This window comes from Podarcis melisellensis (assembly GCF_964234715.1).
Source record: "Podarcis melisellensis genome assembly, chromosome: 10".
NCBI lineage: Eukaryota > Metazoa > Chordata > Lepidosauria > Squamata > Lacertidae > Podarcis > Podarcis melisellensis.
The window spans coordinates 7,208,825-7,228,558 of NC_138542.1; the positions used below are offsets into that span (position 1 = coordinate 7,208,825).

Genomic DNA, 19,734 nt, shown 5'->3' on the forward strand with positions numbered 1-19,734 from the left:
AGGGAGTGGCATTCAGGCAACTAAAAGGTGGTACAAATGCAATAGTAGCCCGGTTTGTGCAACAAGCAGTGAGGATTTGTGGATGTTATACAACCTTAACTAGGCAGTTTTTTATATTTACGGAGCTGCAGATTAATTTTAGGAGGTGTGCTAAGATTAAAAAAAATAAAGTCAATAGGAGCCAAATTAGGTAGCTTTCCCTAGCAGTTGGAGGACATGTTCCCCCAGATTAAAAAACAAGCAAACCTCTGATTCCATTGCTGAATGGCCGGTTAAGGAGTGAATTATTTCTGGGGAGAAGAAAGGAGAGGAGAGGCAGTTGCTCGTGTTGTGTTGCTTCTGTCTCTATGTTGTGGTTCGAGGACCCAATCCCCGCTTTGTGGAATGAAGACACACGGACACGGAATATAAGGTTAATGGGCAAGAAAAGGCCACAACTTTATTGATTACAGCAAGTGAGAAGGTATTGGCTTAGCCATTGGACCACGATAGATTGACTCCACCCACTCAGAGAGGGGTGAGCCTAAGAAGGGGGGGTTATTCACCAGTAGGTGGAGCCTGTTGATGCCAATACAACTGTAAGCTCTCCCCTGATGTCACCGAGAGTCGTGCCATGGCCCCCTGCCACACAGGCATCGGACAGGATCCACGACCGCCGGATTCCTTTAACGGAAGGAATGAGGCCGCATGGCTGGCGCAGCAGTAAGTTAAACTGCAAACCACGCCCCCTCCAAGCTGCCTGGTTGGGCGCTTACCTGTGGGCGTGGTGCGCCAGCCAGGTGAGTGGGGGGCAGGGGGCATAACGCCCCCTGCATGAGGCAGACATCGCGTCCTGCCCACAACCCCTCCCCTCTTTGCAAGAGGAGAGGCATTATTGTGGTGTCATCAGCAAAGGCATGGCAAGGAGGTAAGCAACTGTCCGCATTTAAAATGTTGATATGCATATTTTATTGGCAGGACTCCACACAAAACTTGACTTGCTTTCCTAGCTGCTGTTATTTGCTGGTCACAACCAATTCTGCCCCTCCCCTTTCGCAAAGTCCTGCAGAACAGCAAGCGCTTTTGTCATCGACATTTGTGTTGCAGTATAGAGAAGGTGTGGGATGTGGGTGGCGCTGTGGGTTAAACCACAGAGCCTAGGACTTGCCGATCAGAAGGTTGGCGGTTTGAATCCCCATGACGGGGTGAGCTCTCGTTGCTCGGTCCCTGCTCCTGCCAACCTAGCAGTTCGAAAGCATGAAGTGCAAGTAGATAAATAGGTACCGCTCCGGCAGGAAGGTAAACAGCGTTTCCGTGCACTGCTCTGGTTCGCCAGAAGCGGCTTAGTCATGCTGGCCACATGACCCGGAAGCTGTACGCCGGCTCCCTCGGCCAATAAAGTGAGATGAGAGCACAACCCCAGAGTCAGTCACGACTGGACCTAATGGTCAGGGGTCCCTTTACCTTTACCTTTTATAGAGAAGGTAAGGAACCCCAGGAATCTCCCTCTGTCACCCAGAAACGATTCCTGCCATTTCTTGCCATCTCCAAACTGAACTATAGCTAACGAGATTCTGATAGATTAGAAAGCATCCAATCTTCTCTTCCGCGTGAGCTTTTCTCCTAAAGTGCTGTAAATTGTGCCGTAGATTTGTAAAGCATCACTTAGATTTTTGTATCCTGTAAGTGCCCTTAAAATTAATTTTGTCTTGAATGTGTCCACGTGCCAATGGGTTTGACATAAGCCTTTCAATTTTATGCTCCACTAAAAAGAGTGCGTGGAATGGAAACAGTAAATCAACCCTGGAATTTGCAGAGGTGGCTGCTCAGCTATGAAGAGCCTGCTGTGTATAAATTGATTTCTGTAACAACTGATTTGGATAACAAAAAAAAGCTACCTAAATATTCCATGGTGTTAAACTTGCAACCTTAGAAAATCTTAACCTTGAAACCCTGGAGCTGATCAAGGGATACTAGGAGACAGCCATCTCAGAAATTATCTGAGAAATCACATAGAATCTGATATGTTTGTACATTTCTTTTGCAGGTGAAACCCTGAGAAGAGGGAATAGATCATAATTTCAAAACTTGTATTTCTATGTACACATACTACCAAAACCCACTGAATTAACGGAATTACTTTTAAGTAAATACACAAAGGATCACACCATACAGTGCACACTTACCTCATAGTAAGTCCAGTAGAATTAGACATAATATCAGAGTAAACATGGTCTGCAGTGGCTGGAGAAGACTCTGACTGGGGTGCCATTATGGAATGACAGGGGAGCAATTGTCCTCCTTACCAATGTGTTTCAGACCAGACATTGTTGTTCTGGAATAATATCTATATCTCCAGTTATTGCAAGTCATATGGAAGTTACACACATTCTTAAAATAGACTTAGCTAAGAAGAACCTTGCTGTTCACCTTTTCCTCTTCCCCAAGCCTCAAATAATATCCCCACCTTGGGCATGGCAACATTTTAGGGACACTGTGAGGCTGATTAATGGTAATGGGACCCCTGACAATTAAGTCCAGTCGCAAACGACTCTGGGGTTCCGGTGTTCATCTTGCTTTACAGGCTGAGGGAGCCGGCATTTGTCTGCTTCTGCAGACAGTTTTTCCGGGTCATGTGGCCAGCATGACTAAGCCGCTTCTGGCAAAACCAGAGCAGCGCATGGAAATGCCATTAGGGCTGTGCAACAGTATAGGGTTGTTGTTGTTGTTGATGATGATGATCTCCTGGACCCTCCCACTTGATTGTTGAACTGCTTTGCAGAAAAGTACAGCACCAAGACACAACCAATGTCCCGCCAAATGTTTCACCAAATCTGCTTTAGTTGTTCTTTCCCACAGGTGTGAGCTGAAGTTCACCTGGTAACAGAATGCATCTTTCAATTAAAACCACCGAGATTTTATTACTAAAGGTAAAGGTAAAGGGAGCCCTGACCATTAGGTCCAGTCGTGGCCGACTCTGGGGTTGCGGTGCTCATCTCGCTTTATTGGCCAAGGGAGAAGGCGTACAGCTTCCGGGTCATGTGGCCAGCAGGACTAAGCCGCTTCTGGCGAACCATAGCAGCGCACGGAAACGCTGTTTACCTTCCCGCCGGAGTGGTACCTATTTATCTACTTGCACTTTGACATGCTTTCAAACTGCTAGGTTGGCAGGAGCTAGGACTGAGCAACGGGAGCTCACCCCGTTGCAGGGATTTGAACCGCCAACCTTCTGATCGGCAAGCCCTAGGCTCAGTGGTTTAACCCACAGCGCATGCAGTAAATAATTTTTTTGCTCAATATAATTAATAAATTCACTCTTTTTCATTTCATCAGACCCATTTGCAGAGTTCTGGTTTCTACTTAAAGGTATTGAATAGAGGAGTCTATGCAAAGATTTGCAAAACAACGACCCCAAAACCAAAGGTTTTTTGTGTCAGGGTATGAAATGGACAGAGGCAACCAGCCTTCTTAAAAATCAAAAGAAAGATTAAGAGCATGTCTTAAATACATCCAAATCAATTAGGAGCAGTAAGTGGAGAAAATTAAGAAACAATTTGTGCTTTTTAATCAAACAAATAGTTTTTTAATTAAGAAACAAATTGGTTTTTAATAGTTTTATTACGTATCAGTCACAGCACAACCGAACCAGGCTGTATCTTAAAAGATAGTGATGGATGCTCTGCTTCTTGTAATTAGATGAATTAGATAAGCATTATAAATTGAAGTTAGCACATCAAAAATGAAAATGAATTATCATTCACTGCTTACACTTGTGTAGACTCAAATAAACGGAATGAGTAGAAGGTTGAGTAGCTTCCTATTTGCTGTTTTGTGTTTGTAGTAAAATATTGTATATTTGAATAAAGTACCATTTAAGTACTTTAAAATATATTTATTTGAAAGGGCATCTACTATTCAGAAGCATCATTTAATATTATCATTAAATGTTAGTGGTTGTTTGCCATACTTTCTTTTGGTATATTAGCCCAATCTCAAAGTATACAGGATAATTATTCATATCTGAACATTTTGCATATCTGCAAGAAGTACAGCTGGTAGACGACTCTTAGTAATTATTATTATTATTAATAATAATACCCCACCCTTCTGGCTGGGTTTCCCCAGCCACTCTGGGCAGCTTACAGCATATATAAAAACATAGTAAAACATCAAACATTAAAAACTTCCCAATACAAGGCTGCCTTCAGATGTCTTCTAAAACTTGTGTAGTTCCTTATCTCCTTGACAACCAAAGGGAGGGTGTTCCACAGGGAGGGCGCCACTACCGAGAAGGCCCTCTGCCTGGTTCCCGGTAACTTTGTTTCTTGCAGTGAGGGAACCAGCAGAAGACCCTCGGAGGAGGATCTCAGTTTCCGGGCTGAGCGGTGGGGATGGAGACACTCCTTCAGGTATACTGGGCCAAGGCCTTATTTGCACCCAGCCCCTGCTCCTGCCAACCTAGCAGTTCGAAAGCACGTCAAAGTAGAAGTAGATAAATAGATACCACTCCGGCAAGAAGGTAAACGGCGTTTCCGTGCATTGCTCTGGTTCGCCAGAAGCGGCTTAGTCATGCTGGCCACATGACCTGGAAGCTGTACGCCGGCTCCCTCAGCCAATAAAGCGAGATGAGCGCCACAACCCCAGAGTCGGCCACGACTGGACCTAATGGTCAGGGGTCCCTTTACATTTACATCTAAAATGTAAGATATACAACTAAGGTTGAATGCACATTTGATTTTCTCATTGTTCCCCCTGAAAAGGCGGGTGGGCCAATGCTACGTCAGCCTTCCCCAGCCTTCCAGCTGTTTTGGTCTACAACTCCCATCAGCCCAAAGTGTCAAAAACAGCTGAAGGGCACCACAAATGTCCATGCATGTACAGTACATACATATAGCCCTTGTCACAGATTATGTTTTAGGCATGGTGGGGCTTAAAACTACCCATTCAGTTTATTCCTAAACCTAAGAGAACAATATCTATGATTGAGAAGTGATGAGTGTAATCCCTGCCAGAGAAGAGAGTGTAAGTCTACTGTGGCCCCCAAGGTTTGTAAATTATACAGACCTGTTGTCAGAACCAGGCCTAGTCAGTCCAGAGGCTTCTTAGAATCATAGAGTTGGAAGAGACCACAAGGGCCATCGAGTCCAATCCCCTCCCAAGCAGGAAACACCATCAGAGCACTCCTGACATATGGTTGTCCAGCCTCTGCTTAAAGACCTCCAAAGAAGGAGACTCCACCACACTCCTTGGCAGCAAATTCCACTGTCGAACAGCTCTTACTGTCAGGAAGTTCTTCCTAATGTTTAGGTGGAATCTTCTTTCTTGTAGTTTGGATCCATTGCTCCATGTCCGCTTCTCTGGAGCAGCAGAAAACACCCTTTCTCCCTCCTCTATGTGACATCCTTTGATATATTTGAACATGGCTATCATATCACCCCTTAACCTCCTCTTCTCCAGGCTAAACATGCCCAGCTCCCTTATACTGCCTGCCTGAGACCTCAGAACACAGCAGTCCACAGTACCTCACTGGGCCGGCCCAAGACGTCTTGGCACCTGAGGCAAACCACAAAATGGCAGCCCTTCACTGCTAGAGAAGAAGGGGCAAGCGTAGATCTACACTGGGGACAAGGGGAAAATAAAGACCTAGATCTAGATCTGCTGCCTTCAGAACCATACCCTCCAACACGCCTCAGAGGAAAATTGGGACATGCACCTTTCGGGGGGGACACTCCTGCGCAAGAGCAGAACTCCCCAAAACAGTGCCTTTTGGAGCTGTGATCTCATGGGAGCTAAAATGGGATCTCCTGGGATCCAATCAGAAGCTGGGGTGGCTTCTGGAATTCCTAGATGTTGCAGGACAGTTGAGGGGTATGCAGAACCTGCCGCCTGAGGCACTCGTCTCACTTTGCCTCAAGGGTGGGCTGGCCCTGAGGACAGTTTAGACATTAAGAAACCATGCAATATCCTCTCAAGCTAGGGGAGCAGGGAGTGCCCAAGCTCAGGTTTATTGAAATTCCAGCCAACCAGAGGGAGGGGCAGCTTTATGCCTGAGCCAAGCCTCTATCTGTAGAAAACATGGTGGCAAGTTGTTGTTTAGTCGTTTAGTTGTGTCCGCCTCTTCGTGACCCCATGGACCAGAGCACGCCAGGCACTCCTATCTTCCACTGCCTCCCACAGTTTGGTCAGACTCATGGTTGTAGCTTCGAGAACGCTGTCTAACCATATTGTCCTCTGTCGTCCCCTTCTTCTTGTGCCCTCCATCTTTCCCAACATCAGGATCTTTTCCAGAGAGTCTTCTCATGAGGTGGCCACAGTATTGGAGCCTCAGCTTGACGATCTGTCCTTCCAGTGAGCACTCAGGGCTGATTTCCTTCAGAATGGATACGTTTGATCTTCTTGCAGTCCATGGGACTCTCAAGAGTCTCCTCCAGCACCACAGTTCAAAAGCATCAATTCTTCGGTGATCAGCCTTCTTTATGGACCAGCTCTCACTTCCATACATCACTACTGGGAAAACCATGGCTTTTACTATACGGACCTTTGTTGGCAAGGTGATGTCTCTGCTTTTTAAGATGCTTTTAATTTCGTGACTGCTGTCACCATCTGCAGTGATCATGGAGCCCAAGAAAGTAAAATCTCTCACTGCCTCCATTTCTTCCCCTTCTATTTGCCAGGAGGTGATGGGCCCAGTGGCCATGATCTTCCTTTTTTTGATGTTGAGCTTCAGACCATATTTTGCACTCTCCTCTTTCACCCTCATTAAAAGGTTCTTTAATTCCTCCTCACTTTCTGCCATCAGGTTGTGTCATCTGCATATCTGAGGTTGTTGATATCCAAGTAGATGGAGGTAAATGAGTGACTTGAAGGAAGGTGAGTCATGGCAGACCTATAACGGGGGACGCAGAGAAGGAACATGAATAATGTTAATGTGAAGGAATCCTGAAAGCCAAAACCCTGCCCCCCATGTCTTAGGTTTTTCTCCACCAACTCATCAAGGAATATGATGCCATTTCATTTGATTGGCCCTCAAACCGAAGAAAGCAAATATAATCTTCTTTTTTAATGGAGTCAAGAGTAAAAAGTTCATTTTAGGATAGAGAAGCATTTGTGAAAAGGTTGATATAAACAAATGCCGGCTTCCTCGCTTTATGATTTGCATGTGATAAAGGTGGCATTGTGAAAGAAATAAGTGCTAGCAGTTGTGTGCGGAAATAGATAAATTTATACGGCGTTGTGCCTTTTTACTGGCAAAGCAACATCTTTTAAAAACGGATAGGGACAAAAATATGCTAAGGGAGAAAGCATAAAGCAAGAGCGAAGGCCAGATTCTTTCATGACCAGTTTTATGGGTGCCACATGCCAGTGTGAGGGGGGGGATACGGCACACATTGAGCACACACCACCATATATGCAGCATGCACATGTTCACCAGATCGGCTCCACTGGTGCATTTGCAGCATGCTACCAGTTCACCCCTCTACCTCCCAGTAAGCAGCAGCAAGGGCAGCGATGCCATTCACCACCATCCTGTACTGCACTGTAGACACCCAGACAGCATGGCTAGCTCAGTTGGTAGAGCATGAGACTCTTAAGCCCAGGTTCGTGGGTTCAAGTCCCATGTTGCGCAAAAGATTCCTGGGTTGCAGGGGTTCGGATTAGATGACCCTTGTGGTGCTATTCTTCTCTACAATTCTGTAATATTATTATTTACACACTCACCCCTCCCAAGCAATTGTGGGGGGGGGACATTTTCGTTTCATTGAAAAACGATAGGGTATTTGGCAGTGAAAATAAAGCTTTCTACAAGAAGTATGTATTATTTAGTTGTTTTCATTGCATCTTTGCCTTTGTGTATTAGCAAATATAGTGATTTCCCTTTTTTTTATATTACCTTCTATTATAGTGTAATATAGGGTTTTCTCTCTCTCTTTATAAATGGGCCTTTCAATAACAATTCATGCTTTCCAAGCCGGTACATGAATGAAGTGCAGCTACTTTTAGAAAGTCACACTTCTCTGAATTTTGCAGCAGAATTCTCCAAACAAAAAATGCATGGAACAAAGTATATTGTAGGGGGAAGTATGCACAATTATGTGTATATTAAGGTAAATTACTTGCAAAAAAAACGTGTATATTGGGCAAAATTGCAAACAAAAATTCATATACTGGGTGAAATGCTTATAATTTTCATGTGGATATGGGCAAACTGAAATTAAGATTGGAAAAATGAAAACGATAACTGAGTAACTGAATCTGATAGATTCATCCTTCCTTAGTTTTCAAGTTTTAATTGTCTATAAAGGCTTCCCCATTTACAGAATGTAGCCTGTTTGTTTTTTGCCCTCTCAAACTCAGCCTAACCCCTAACACCTACAATTTTATCAGCACTGAAATAATAAAGCAAAGCATTACAAAAGACAAATATTGAGTATAAAATGGCAAATGTTTCAAGACTGAAGGGAGATTAAAACTAGTTGCAGATTGCTCATGAAGAAGATTGTGACAACTGGGCAAAATGCTAATTGAGAAATTTCCATTGCTGGCATAGTTAGAAAATAAAATGTTTAGCTTCTGCTGTACTAAGGTTAGAAGATCAAAATACCCTCCCAACTCCACCCCTCACTATCAACTCTCTTTGACTGCAAAGTTATCAACAGTGTTTCTCAGTGACTCAAGGCTGTCAGCACAATCTATTTCTGGACTTCATTCATTGATATAAAACTAGGAGACACAAGCATATATTAACAGATAGGAATGATTATCTAGCAATAAACTTTAAGCCATCTCATTTTAGTTATTGACTTCCCTTGATTTTTCATCTCTTATTGCAGGGTCTTTATGGAAGTGTCAGTTGCCTTCTCTTCAATGACTCTCCAAGGTCTCTTTAAAAATGATAACTCCCTGTTTTATAGCTTGATTAATGTATGCACTGGGACCAGGCCAAGAAGTATTTTAAGGAGGCCTTTGGGGAGCACTAGATACTCAATCAGAGATTCCAGGAATTATGGAAATTGAGTTATGCACTAAAAATAAAGTTTATGCTATTTTATCACCTGCTATGAATGCTTAAGAGAATTAATGTATCAATTGGTTTAATCTACAAGTGTGCTAATAACTTGCTTAAGGGGCTCAATTGTCGTAAACTGGCTGCATTTTAAAAGTCCTGGGAATCTTTGAATGTTCCCCAGCAACAAAGAATAAAACATGGATCTTCTTTTATTAGCATGTGATTGAGACACAATTTATTTATTTTGAATCCTTGTGGAAGCTTATCATTGTGGCACAGGGAATACAGGAACTCCAAGGGGTACCTCCATTACACTAACAACAACAGCTTTCTTATTCCAGGATAGGAGAATGTATCACAGTGTATTTTCTTAGTTTGAAAGAAATTCTGGTCTAAAAAAAGTTTACATGTATGCACACTCATTTTCTATGGCTGAAAATTCTGTAGACATAGGTAACTTAATATCATCTTATACGCTGCATACAAAAGAAGCACACCTTAAAAGTAGGAGAGCAAAGAGCTCAAAGACAGAGGGCACTTTGTTGTTGTTTAGTCATTTAGTCATGTCCTACTCTTTGTGACCCCATGGAGCAGAGGACGCCAGGCACTTCCACTGCCTCACGCAGTTTGGGCAAACTCAACACTGTCCAACCATCTCATCCTCTGTCGTCCCCTTCTCCTTGTGCCCTCCATCTTTCCCAACATCAGGGTCTTTTCAAGGGAGTCTTCTCTTCTCATGAGGTGGCTAAAGTATTGGAGGCTCAGCTTTAGGATCTGTCCTTCCAGTGAGCACTGAGGGCTGATTTCCTTAAGAATGGATAGGTTTGATCTTCTTACAGTCCATGGGACTCTCAAGAGTCTCCTCCAGCACCATAATTCAAAAGCATCAATTCTTTGGTGATCAGCCTTCTTTATGGTCCAGCTCTCACTTCCATACATCGCTACTGGGAAAACCATAGCTTTAACTATTCGGATCTTTGCTGGCAAGGTGATGTCTCTGCTTTTTAAGATGCTGTTTAGGTTTGTCATTGTTTTTCTCCCAAGAAGCAGGTGTCTTTTAATTTTGTGACTGCTGTCACCATCTCCAATGATCATGGAGCCCAAGAAAGTAAAATATCTCACTGCCTCCATTTCTTCCCCTTCTATTTGCCAGGAGATGATGGGACCAGTGGCCATGATCTTCGTTTTTTTGATGTTGAGCTTCAGACCATATTTTGCGCTCTCCTCTTTCACCCTCATTAAAAGGTTCTTTAACTCCTCCTCACTTTTTGCCATCAGATGATGAGGATGACGAATGAGGAAGTGGGAGAGATGGGGGGGGTGGAGATTCACTCGGGACAATCTATGTCAGGATGCTGTCACTTTCCAAAGCCCAGGAGGCTTTTGCTCAGTTTAGGGAGTGAGGTGTGATGCTCTGTTGGGTCCAAGAGCCCTCCGGCCACCTTCCCAAAGCCTGTCCAGCTTTGGGAAGGAGGCCAGAGGGTTCCCACATCCTGTTAGAGCCCTGGCACCTCATTCCCAAAGCCCAGGAAGCTTCTGCCCATCTCGGGAGGAGGCGCGATGCTCACACACACAATGTCCCCTCCCCAAATCACCCTCACAGCCTGGCACCTCTGACCCTCACTGTTCCCCTACGAAGAGTTTCACCAGACGCCATTGTTGGGTTAAGTTTAAGCAATAAGGCCAAGAGCTGAACCATGCAAGTGCTCCTAGCTGACCTCAGCTACGAGATCGTGTGAGCAGACAATGTGTCACCAGTCACAGACACAATTCACATCATTTTTCCCCAGTTGTTGCAATCACATGTGGCTACTGACTGGACCTTGTGTTCATCACTGTTTGCACGTTACTGTATGATTTGTCCATAGGAGAGTGTGCCTGGAGACAGTTAATCTGAGGTTGAGCTGATGATGTGGATTCCAGTCTGGGAAGGGAAGGCGTGTATTCCTTAGTAAATTTGAGATGCCTGTGTTTTATTTGTGTCTCTCCGCTGACGGAAGGGGCTTTAGTCCGGCAGACACTGAATGTGAGATTAAAAGGAGGAAAGTGGTTTCCCACCCCTGCTTATCTCCTAAAAATTGGCTGCACCCTCTACTGTGGGTGTTAAATTGCTGGTCTTTGAATGAAGGGAGGAATACAAATATATATTTAAAAGCACATATGTGATGTATTGGATGAATTGGTCCTTAGTCATGCTGTTTTCTGGAGAGCCAAAATGATTGCTTTTTGCCTATAAGCTATAAATAGTGTGAACTGTAAAAGTGGGAAATGGCCATAAGGTTCAGTTCATTGAGACAGCGGCCATAATTAAGTGTGCTGGCTTGTGAATGCTGCTGATGAACTCGACTTGAGTAGTCATTACATGGATATGTGAATAACAATTTGTAGGGTGAGGTGCTTAAAGTAGTCACTGTAATTTTGCAATGATAGCCCATGGCATAAATAAGCCTCTGAGACCGAAAACCATCCCGTTAGTTATTCCACTTCCTTCTGGAGAATTGTATATAAATTAGTGTATGTTTGAGAACATCGGCTTATCTCATATGTGGTTTAATCTTTGATCAAAATAATTAGCTGTGACTTGTGGAGAAGCTCCTTTTTCCCCTTTTTAATATCTCTTCAAATATTTCTTTAAAACTAGTCTTGCTGACTTATCATTTAAATTACTGGAGGGGAAGTCTACTTGGAAACCAAGATTTTGCTATATGTGGAATGTTATGCAACCATTTTCTGTCTTTTTATTGCAACATTCAGCCTGTTGATCCTCACCTACCCACATCTAACCATGTCCATGTTTTAGTTTCCAAAAGCTAAAGTCTTGTGGGGAGACATCCCTAGTGAATATTTTGCACCCCTTTTGTATGATCAGCACTACATCACTACACAATGATAAGACAAACTGGCGCCCCCCTTCTTTCACTTTTGTTCCTCTCCACTGCAATATTGTCCCCAAGGGCAATGCTTTACTAGCTCCCACCCCACTAAGAGGAAATTGCAATGTGTATGTAAAAAAAGTACAGGGGTGCACTCAGATACCACCAAGGTGGGGTTACAAGCTGTCCCTATTGACTCAGCATTCTGGTTCCATTTCAGCACCGTCACAATTTAAGTCTCAGATTGCCATCTGATTACTTTGCCCCCTCACATTCAATGGCAGTTCATGGTAAAGGAGTCGAGAACTAACTCTATAGCCTAGCCTCCATCTATGTAGCTCCATTCTGGTCTTTGTTTCTCGTAGCCCAAACATACACGTTCCGAGCCACAGGTAAAGGGCTCCTAACATAAGATTTCCGTGAATGACCTATCAAATTTAAAAGTACTTGCCACATATGCTGGCTGATTTGCAGGTGAGTGTGGTGAGTACATTTAAATGTGACAAGTCGCATGACAGGCTTAGTCATGGCCGGCATCACATCTCAAGACCCCAATACCTCAAGGACCACCTCTCTCCATAGGAACCTACTGGGACCCTGAGATCAACCTCTGAGGCCCTTCTTCATGTGCCTTCTCCACAAGAGGTCTGGAGGGTGGTAACATGAGAAAAGTCTTTTTCCGCAGTGGCTCCTCCGCAGTGGAATGCTCTCCCCAGGAAGGTTTGCCTGGCACATTCATTATACATCTTTAGGCCCCAGGCGAAAATGTTCCTTTGGCTCATTGACATCCAATGCCCTTTTCAATGTGCTGTTTAGTCACGTTCTTATTTTTATTACGTATTTTGCATTTTTATATATATATATATTGCAATTTTATGTTGTGATCCGCCCTGAGACCTACGGATGAAGGACAGTATACAGATTTTAACAACAACGACAATCTGTTTCAGCCCTTGGTGTGAAGCCAAAGTGTGATCGAATGCTGGGAATTGACTTGATATGCATCTATATTTAGATTAGATTAGATTGACAATAACGAGAATTGCTTAGCTTCTGTGTGTATGCAGCCTTTTTAAACTCTGCCTTCTGTTTTTCCCTCCTGTGCAGATGATGGAAATGCTTAAAACAAGCAAAGCTAGTGTGAAACTGACAAATGTAAGTGTAAGCATGGCGCTCACTGGGACATGCTGTGTTTCATGTGCTTCTGGCCCAAAGTGTGCTGCATGGCTTTCTGCTATCATCCTGTGAATTGGGCGGCATGTTCAGTATCTTGTTCAGCAACACAAATGTTTACATCCCTACCCTTTTATATTAAAAACAAGAAGCCCCTCCCCCTTTTTTTAAAAAAAAGGTCCTTTGCAAAAGTGTTGGCATAGTATTTGTGGCTATAGTCTTGTTTGTGTCTATTTGCACATAGATATTGTTTTTATTTTATTTAGCAAACTGGTTTCTATGTTGTGATTACTGTTATGGAATTTGCAGCATCTTGAGATGGATGTCCAATCCAGGTTAAGGAAATGGCTTCCATCAATATGCAGGGATGTCGCTATAGGCTTCCCTCACCTATCCCATTTCCACCTGGAGTGGAGTTAGTGCCTAGCTGGCAAGAGTCAACCCAGGTAAGGGATCATTGAGAGAGGGAGAATCGTGGTGTCTTGGTGTGGCCTGGGCAAAGAGATGCAGGGCCCTCTCTCCAGACTCCTGATCCAGTACCACCACTTTCCCTATCCTGAAAAACAAGAAGTAATGAGGTATGACAAAAGCCATGGAACTGGCCCTGAGGTGGATATAAGCCATAGAACATTGCCCTCTGGTTAATGAACATGGCGGCAGTTTTCAAACTATGTTCCAAAGAATCCCAGGAGTTCATCATAAATCATGGGCTCCTCTGCAAAAACAACAAAGCCGTACCAACACAATGCTGATGGAAGCTGTTGTTGCCCACCACCGTCAGAGGGCTGAATACTTTGCTCGTAAGGACCCAGTATTTTGCCCAGGGCTCTCTCTCAAACCCAGAGCAGGCCCTGTTCCTCTCCCCTTGCTACCTGATTCAATGCAAATGCCAGCAACTGAGTTTCTCTGTGCATAGCACAGGCTCTTCCACTGAGTTATGTTTCCTCAAATCACAATTTGAATGCCACTGATTTATGGGAATAATAGTACCTGGGCCTTTGCCATCCATAATAAGCTATGGCAATCAGCAAAGGCCTATTGCTTCTACCTTTAGGTATTGTACACACCGGTGTAAGTGAACAAAATGTTAATTGAAATGCCCCGAAGTGCCAAGGCTTGGTACAGAGGAACGAGGTAGCACTTTTGTTATACGCGTCTCCAGGACTCCATTGTCAATTTCCTACCCTATTCTTCCATTTCCAAGCCTGGTTTGCTCTTGAGAGGAGAGCTTCGTTCCCATTAAACCTTATCGTGATCCTGTGAAATCTGCAAATAGGGAATGGAATGAAACTGCCAACCTCATTTCCATTGTGTCCTAAGCTATAATTTGAGACCAGATTGTTCAAGGTGACAGGTCAGTGCACAGTTCCATTTTGCTCCATCCACCTTTTGTCTCCGGACGATTAACAGAAAAAGAGAACCAATATGCAGTTTCAACTTTTCACAGCGCCTTTCTCTGGAGTGCGGTTATACTATATTAAATGTACAAGTCGGCACACAATATATATGTTTTCAGGGCTTGTAGAATTACACGAAGCCTTGTGGGTCAGCATAATGGCTAAGAGTGACTGGATCTGCCTTCTGAATTAGTGTGGCCGGAACAATTGGCGATTGGACAGCCGTTGACGGGATTTATTTGAATCTATTTGGGGGCCTCTCGATGCATTTTTCAGAATCAGGTGCTATAACTTTTCCCGGACTGTACCACTTCTGGTTGCCATTAGGGGAGCTGCAGGTTTGAATAGATGGCACACTGTGTACAATAACAGTTTCTTTCCCACCCTTCACCATATGGTTGCAGGATGGGTTACTTCAATTTAAAAATAAAATATTTATAACAATTGAAAAGAAATTACAGTCACAAGAACAGGGTGGGTATTAAAACTAAATATATCAAGTGTTGAAGTACAGGGGAAAGATGGTTGCCTTTAGCATGGAACAGAAACTATATAAAGAAGATGCGACACACACACACACACACACACACAAACACACACACACCGTGTGGGGCAGCTGCCTTCGAGAATGCCTTCTCCCAGGTAACCTCCCCCCCCCCAAAAAAAAAAAATCACCTGAGGGTGGTGGAACTACTAAGAGTGCCCCACCACCAATCTTAACACCCAAGAGAGTCTGTAGGGAAAAGAAGCGGTCTTTCAGATATTGGAGACTCAAAGCACCATGAATTGGGCTCAGAGTGAGCTGGCAACCAGTACAGCTATTTTAAAATGAGTAATAGGAGTCAGTCCTGAGTGCTCACTGGAAGGACAGATCCTGAAGCTGAGGCTCCAATACTTTGGCCACCTCATGAGAAGAGAAGACTCCCTGGAAAAGACCCTGATGTTGGGAAAGATGGAGGGCACAAGGAGAAGGGGACGACAGAGGACGAGATGGTTAGACAGTGTTGTTGAAGCTATCAGCATGAGTTTGACCAAACTGTGGGAGGCAGTGGAAGATAGGAGTGCCTGGCGTGCTCTGGTCCATGGGGTCACGACTAAATGATTAAACCACAACAAACAACAACAATAAAGGGAACCCCAACTGGTAATCTGACTACAGTAGTTTGGACCATGTAGAGTTCATTGCAATAATCCACTCTGGAAGTTGCCATAGCATGAAGTACAGTGGCCAAGTCGTCTCTGTCCAAAAGGGGTCATAGCTGGTTGCAGCATTTGCAAAACAAGGAAGGATTGGACTCTGATTAATAGAATACACATGAGGCTTGACCAGCAAGACTCTGGGAGGAGGTGCCAATAATAATAATCTCTCCACCCTTTGGCCCAGGTCGTTTTATTCACAAAAGAACTTTTTACACAATATCCGTAAGAACCAATCAGATTTCCTCTGAGCATTTCAAAAACCCTACATGGGACAGTCAGATCTGAAGAAATTCTTTTAACTACAAAGAACCTATTTCCTACTTGAGCATGCATATGTAGTTCAGAGTAAATAAAATAAGAAGCAAGGAGGAATGCTTTTAGGAAACTCCGGAGGTCCTAAACAGGCAGGAAAGGAAGGAAGAATGGCAAGGAAAGAGTATTTACCATCTCCTTGTGAACTCTCTTCCTGGCCTTAAGATTAACAAAACTAACAATAGCTACATCAAAGAAGCTACCTACTATCTTTATGACCCAGGTTGCCTGACCTGTGTACTTAGAATGCTTATACATGCCTGTCAGGCGTAGAGAAAGCAAATGGCAGAGGTGCAGAGGCTTGTGGGATTTGATCAGAAATTATTGCCAATGAATCAAACCCAGTCAACGCAATGCTTTCATTGCTGACACCAATGGCTTGCTCCATATTTCATAATTCCTCATAGCAACCCCACCTGACCCCCACACCCTGGATATTTGCACCCCCCACACTGGTGAACCAGTCGTAGTTGAAAATAGGCACTGTTAGCCCCTGAGACTACCTGAGACTCCCGTGACGATGCTGGATTCAGAAGTACCCCCAGGCTACAGACCTGTTCCTTCCAAGGGAGTGCAGCTCCATCCGAAACAGGCCCTCCCTCTACTCCCTAGACACAAGAGCAAATAAGACCTCTGTCTTTTCAGAATTCAGCTTCCATTTTTGGGACGTCAAGGAAAAGATAGGCGGAACTTGGAGACTAGGGTTACAGATTAAGAAGGCATATTTTCCCTTTCAGACTCGGAGATAGGCCTGTAGCAAGTCTCTCTTGCAGTTGCCAAAATTGAAGGCACAGATAGATACCGCAAGTAAAACATAATAATAATAATAATAATAATAATAATAATAATAATAATAATATATTATTTATACCCCGCCCATCTGGCTGAGTCTCCCCAGCCACTCTAGGCGGCTCCCAATCAAGTATTAAAAACAATACAGTGGTGCCCCGCAAGACGAACGCCTCGCAAGACGAAAAACCCGCTAGACGAAAGGGTTTTCCGTTTTGGAGGCGCTTCGTAAAACGAATTCCCCTATGGGGTTGCTTCGCAAGACGAAAAAAATCTTGCATCCCCCCGCGGGTTTTTTCCGCTTTTTCCGCCCTTTTCTTAAGCCGCTAAGCCGCTTATCAGCTGTTCCGCTGATAAGCCGCTTAACAGCTGATCGCTGGAAGCCGCTTGACAGCTGTAGTGCTAATCCGCTAAGCTGTCAATGGGCTTGCTTCGCAAGACGAAAAAACCGCTATACGAAGAGCCTCACGGAACGAATTAATTTCGTCTTGCGAGGCACCACTGTACAGTGTTAAATATTAAAAACTTCCCTGAACAGGGCTGCCTTCAGATGTCTTTTAAAGATAGGATAGCTGCTTATTTCCTTCACATCTGAAGGGAGGGTGTTCCACAGGGTGGGTGCCACTATCGAGAAGGCCCTCTGTCTGGTTCCCTGTAACCTCACTTTTCGCAATGAGGGAACCCCCAGAAGGCCCTCGGCGCTGGATCTCAGTGTCTGGGCTGAACGATGGGGGTGGAGACGCTCCTTCAGGTATACAGGACCGAGGCCGTTTAAAGGTCAGCACCAACACTTTGAATTGTGCTCGGAAACAATTGGCTTGGGAGCCAATGCAGATCTCTCAGAACCAGTGTTATGTGGTCCCGGCGGCCACTCCCAGTCACCAGTCTAGCTGCCGCATTCTGGAGTAATTGCATACACACATACATGCATATGCACACCATGAGCGACCCCTGCAAAAATATCCATATCCCCAGCTGCTTTCCATAGTCATGAGGTCATGCTCCCTAATGACAAGCTGATTAAGACAATCTAGCAGCAGATAATGTGCTATCTACCTTCCATCATCAGAACATAATCATCCTTATAGAGGTGTAATTTTCATTCCTCTGTTTCTGGCAAGAAAGGAAGGACAAAATAAAAGTGTTTCTTAACATGGACCGCACACCACCACCTCTGCTCTATTTTAATCATTTCCCCCCTATTCAATCAGCATAACCTAATGAGAAGAGGAAGGGGGAAAGAATTCTAGAAAAGTCAGCATTTTATTAACCTGAAAATAAATGAAGCCAGCAATTAATTGCATGTGACTGAATGCGATGCTGCAGTAATGCACACAACTATGTAAAACTATCTTGTATCTGAGTGTTCCACTTTCCATTTGCTTATCATCTAAGTAGTCTAATTTTGGAGACATTTCTTCCTGCTCTGTATCTTTTAGGAGATAAGACATGACATTCCAGAGAACAATGGCATTTGATCTAGAGGAGCATAAGTGCTCTATCTGTCTGTCCAGCCAGCCATTGTGTTTCAGTGAAGTTGGGTTGCTGGGAGAGGGGGAGCAGCCTGCAATTTAGCATAGACAAGGGGGCTGCTGCACCAAAACAGATTCAAGAAGACCACGTGCAAAATTTTGCATGTGCATAAAGTGGCTTGTGAGATTGCAGCCAGTATTGTCTTACTGGGAGTTCTGGTAATCAACAATTTAGCAATAGCTAAAATAGTTGAATATAACAGAGGTTAAAGCACTTTCTGTCCCAATTGCTTAACACACACACACACCACAATTATAGAACAAGGTAAATTACATACAGAAAAAGCAGCTGAAATTATCAATTGGTATTTGGACTGTTAGAAAAAAAGAAAGCAGGTGACAAGGAGGACCAAATAACCTTTTATATACTTGATCAGTGGTGTCAAATGAGGGCAAAATTCTCAGAGGCTGATTGGCAGTAAGCCCAGAACTAAAACGGGACTTCCCAGTTGCAGTTCTTTCTCCTCTCCACAAAAGTGAATGCATTTCATTCAGAACATGAAACAAATCCACTTCATGTCTTGGCCTTTGCCCGATAGTTGCCTGCCATATCTGTGATGGAGGTGACATGGAAAGGAAGGGCTCTGAAGGTGATCTCAAGACACAGATTGAGGTGAATATGGAAATGGTCGATCCAAAAAGTACCTTGGTCCCAAGTCATGACTGTTGCTCTAGAGGGAAACCTATCTCTTTACAGAAGCTGGTTCTTTAAGAAGTCATCTGATTTTACATTCTCCCTTTGATTACCTGGTTTGCTTTTCTGTACTTCCACATGACATGCTGATAAAGGCAAAGGGCCTTCTCGGTAGTGGCTCCCTCCCTGTGGAACACCCTCCCATCAGATGTCAAGGAGAGGAGTAACTATATAAACTTTTGAAGACATTTGAAGGCAGCTTTGTATAGGGAAGGTTTTTAAATGTTGAGTGTTGTTATGTTATGTTTTATATGTGTTGGAAGACGGCCAGAGTGGATGGGCAGGGTAAAAATAATAAATTATTATTATTATGTATATAGGAGGACAGAAAGAACGAAACACTTAAAATACTTGGGGGATCGTGGGCAATTCATTTGTCCTGACTAAAAAAAAAAGCACACACAGAAACAGATACACACACACACATGATTCCCACTTGCAGTGCAATCCTATTCATAGAAGTAAGTTTCACTGGACAGGTTCCCATGTAATGCGGAGCCATGGTTAAGCCACTGGGCTGGTTTGGGACCATCAGATTAAACCATGGTTTAGCACAGGGATGATGACCTTCAGACCCAGGAGTCAAATGCAACTCTCCAAGCCTCTCTATGTGGGCTTTAGGACTCTCCCCACCTCACACCCCTCACAGGCCCCACTTCATACCATCCTTTACTGGTTTTGAAATGTGCCCTAGTATTCTGATGGTGCCTCTTTCTTGCCTGGCTAGAAAAGAGAGACAGCTGTGTAGAAACCAGTGTATTCTACAATGATAACATTT

The 19,734-nt window shown here is 43.9% G+C and overlaps 1 protein-coding gene across 2 annotated transcripts in view; it reads left to right on the plus strand.

The window, feature by feature from the left end:
• The window catches only part of LHFPL3 (LHFPL tetraspan subfamily member 3), a gene marked incomplete at its 5' end in the record, with an annotated part of 266,350 nt that overhangs the window by 209,944 nt on the left and 36,672 nt on the right, over positions 1-19,734 (plus strand). The window contains one exon of one of the 2 annotated variants that reach the window (XM_081927889.1): positions 12,967-13,014. The exons of the other annotated variant lie outside the window; for it this stretch is intronic. Within the exon in view, the coding sequence (XP_081784015.1) occupies positions 12,967-12,983 (17 nt within the window). The 3' untranslated portion in view covers positions 12,984-13,014. The remainder of the gene's footprint in view (positions 1-12,966; positions 13,015-19,734) is intronic. 2 annotated transcript variants of the gene reach the window in all.